The sequence below is a fragment of the Rhincodon typus genome, chromosome 32 (genome assembly GCF_021869965.1).
Source record: "Rhincodon typus isolate 14 chromosome 32, sRhiTyp1.1, whole genome shotgun sequence".
Taxonomy (NCBI): Eukaryota; Metazoa; Chordata; class Chondrichthyes; order Orectolobiformes; family Rhincodontidae; genus Rhincodon; species Rhincodon typus.
This window is the reverse complement of record NC_063363.1, coordinates 5915680-5917617: the sequence shown is the minus strand read 5'-3', so window position 1 is coordinate 5917617 and position 1938 is coordinate 5915680. Positions and strand designations below refer to the sequence as shown.

General features: G+C 39.0%; 1 protein-coding gene across 1 annotated transcript in view; it reads right to left on the bottom strand.

The window, feature by feature from the left end:
- Nucleotides 1-216: 216 nt before the first annotated feature.
- Nucleotides 217-1938, bottom strand: part of LOC109938812 (carotenoid-cleaving dioxygenase, mitochondrial) — a 28772-nt gene continuing 27050 nt past the window's right edge. The window contains exon 12 of the mRNA XM_020537141.2: nt 217-463. Coding sequence (XP_020392730.1) covers nt 350-463 — 114 coding nt within the window. The 3' untranslated portion in view covers nt 217-349. The remainder of the gene's footprint in view (nt 464-1938) is intronic.

The following is a 1938-nucleotide window of genomic DNA, read 5'->3' as shown; positions in this document are numbered from 1 at the left end:
TTGTTTTTTGCCTCTTTTGAAGCGCAGTGCTTCAGCAACAAACAACTTTTTAACACCACACTAGTACATCAGGCAGCAGAAAATTGGGAATGGTAAAAATTGAGCCTTAAATGTGATTTGAAGTCCTTAATTGACAGAGAAAGTTATAAGGCTTTGGCCAGTTAGCCCAATTTGAGCTTCCTGGGGCTGTTCCTAAGTGAGATCCATTGCACTAAATTTGAGAATTAATCATTATCGTTTATTCAGAATGTAAAAGTTACTTTATAATAAAAGCATGCGTTTGAATGTTTTTGAAGTTCCTGAAGTGCTGGAACCCAGTTGTACAGTTTGTGGAAGTGCTTCAGTAAGTTTAATTTGCTGCAAAAACACCATGAAATCCAAATGGTATACGTACAGCCACTTCTGCTCTGCCTATTTCAGTGAAGGTCTTGGCATCAAGCACAAGCAGCAAGCTGTTCTTATTCTGAAAAACAACAACATTTTTAGAGTCAGAGACAAGGTCAGCAGGGATGAAATCCAATCATTTTTTACTCATATATTAAAACATATTCCTTCAGGCAGCTGTGATGAAGGGATATACCGGAAACAAAACCTTTCCTGCCAGCTGATTTATGTTTCTATCTTTTGATGTTTTAAAAAAACACTCCTGAGAGATAATTATTTACCAGGCTTTATACAGTTTTCTATTTTGTATTCCTAGCACAGAACTTGATTACCCAACAACAATTTCCTGTCCATTAATTTTAATTACCTGGAAACTATGTAAGTTGTGAATCATCCCCATGATTGAATTCATAGAAACATAGAATTTTAGGAACAGGAGTAGACTGTTCGACCCTTCGAGCCTGCTCTACCATTCAATATCATCATGGCTGACTATCCAACTCTGTCTCCTGTTACTGCTTTCTCCCCATACCCTTTGATCTCTTTAGCTATAAGAACTATATCAAACTCCTTCTTGAAAACATTCAATGTTTTGGCCTCAACTGCTTTCTGTGGCAGAGGATTCCACAGGCTCACCACTGTCTGGGTGAAGGCATTTCTCCTCGTCTCAGTCCTAAATCAATTTTCCCATATCCTGAAACTGTGACCCCTGGCTCTGGAATTCCTGAAAGACTCATCAGTCACATGATGCCTTCTTTTTGAAGTATTAAAAGTTAAGTTTATTTGTAAATTCAACAGAAAGCCGTGTACTGTGAACGTACAAATTGGAACATGTGTAGTCTATCTATTGCTGAACTGTCTTTTGAGTTCAGTTTCGTACTGGAGTCATATGGGATCACTGGAAAGAGAGAGAATGTGCAGCATATTCTAATAAAATACAACCTCCTCAATTTCCTATGACAGCACACGTTCTACCTTTCCTCCATTTCAGAGGAAAAGTAGCAGAGCTAATGTTCTTAATTGTAGGAAAGATGCTGTTACCCCAGAGACAGTAGTCAGGCAGGCAAGAAAATGATTTTGGTTTCCAGGTATTTAAACTTTCAGGAAAGGTTAAAGACGTTAGACATATTTCCAGGGACAACATTTCACATGACCTAAATGAGGCAATGGCCCAGTGGTGGGGAGGTGATGGTCTTGTGGTATTATTGCTGGACTGTTAATCCAGGGACCTGGATAATGTTCTGGGGACCTGGGTTCAAATCCCACTACAGCAGATGATGGAATTTGAATTCAATAAAAAGCTGGAATAGAGAATCTAATGATGACTGCGAATTGATTGTCAGGAAAGACCCATATGGTTCACTAATGTCCTTTAAGGAAGGAAACTACTATCCTTACCTGGTCTGGCCTACATGTGACTCCAGACCCACAGCAACATGGTTATTCTCAACTACCCTCTGCTGGGAAATTAGGGATGGGTAATAAATGCTGCCTAGCCAGCAATGCCCTCATCCCATGAATGAATAAAAAACAATTTGAACTTTTTTTTGAAAA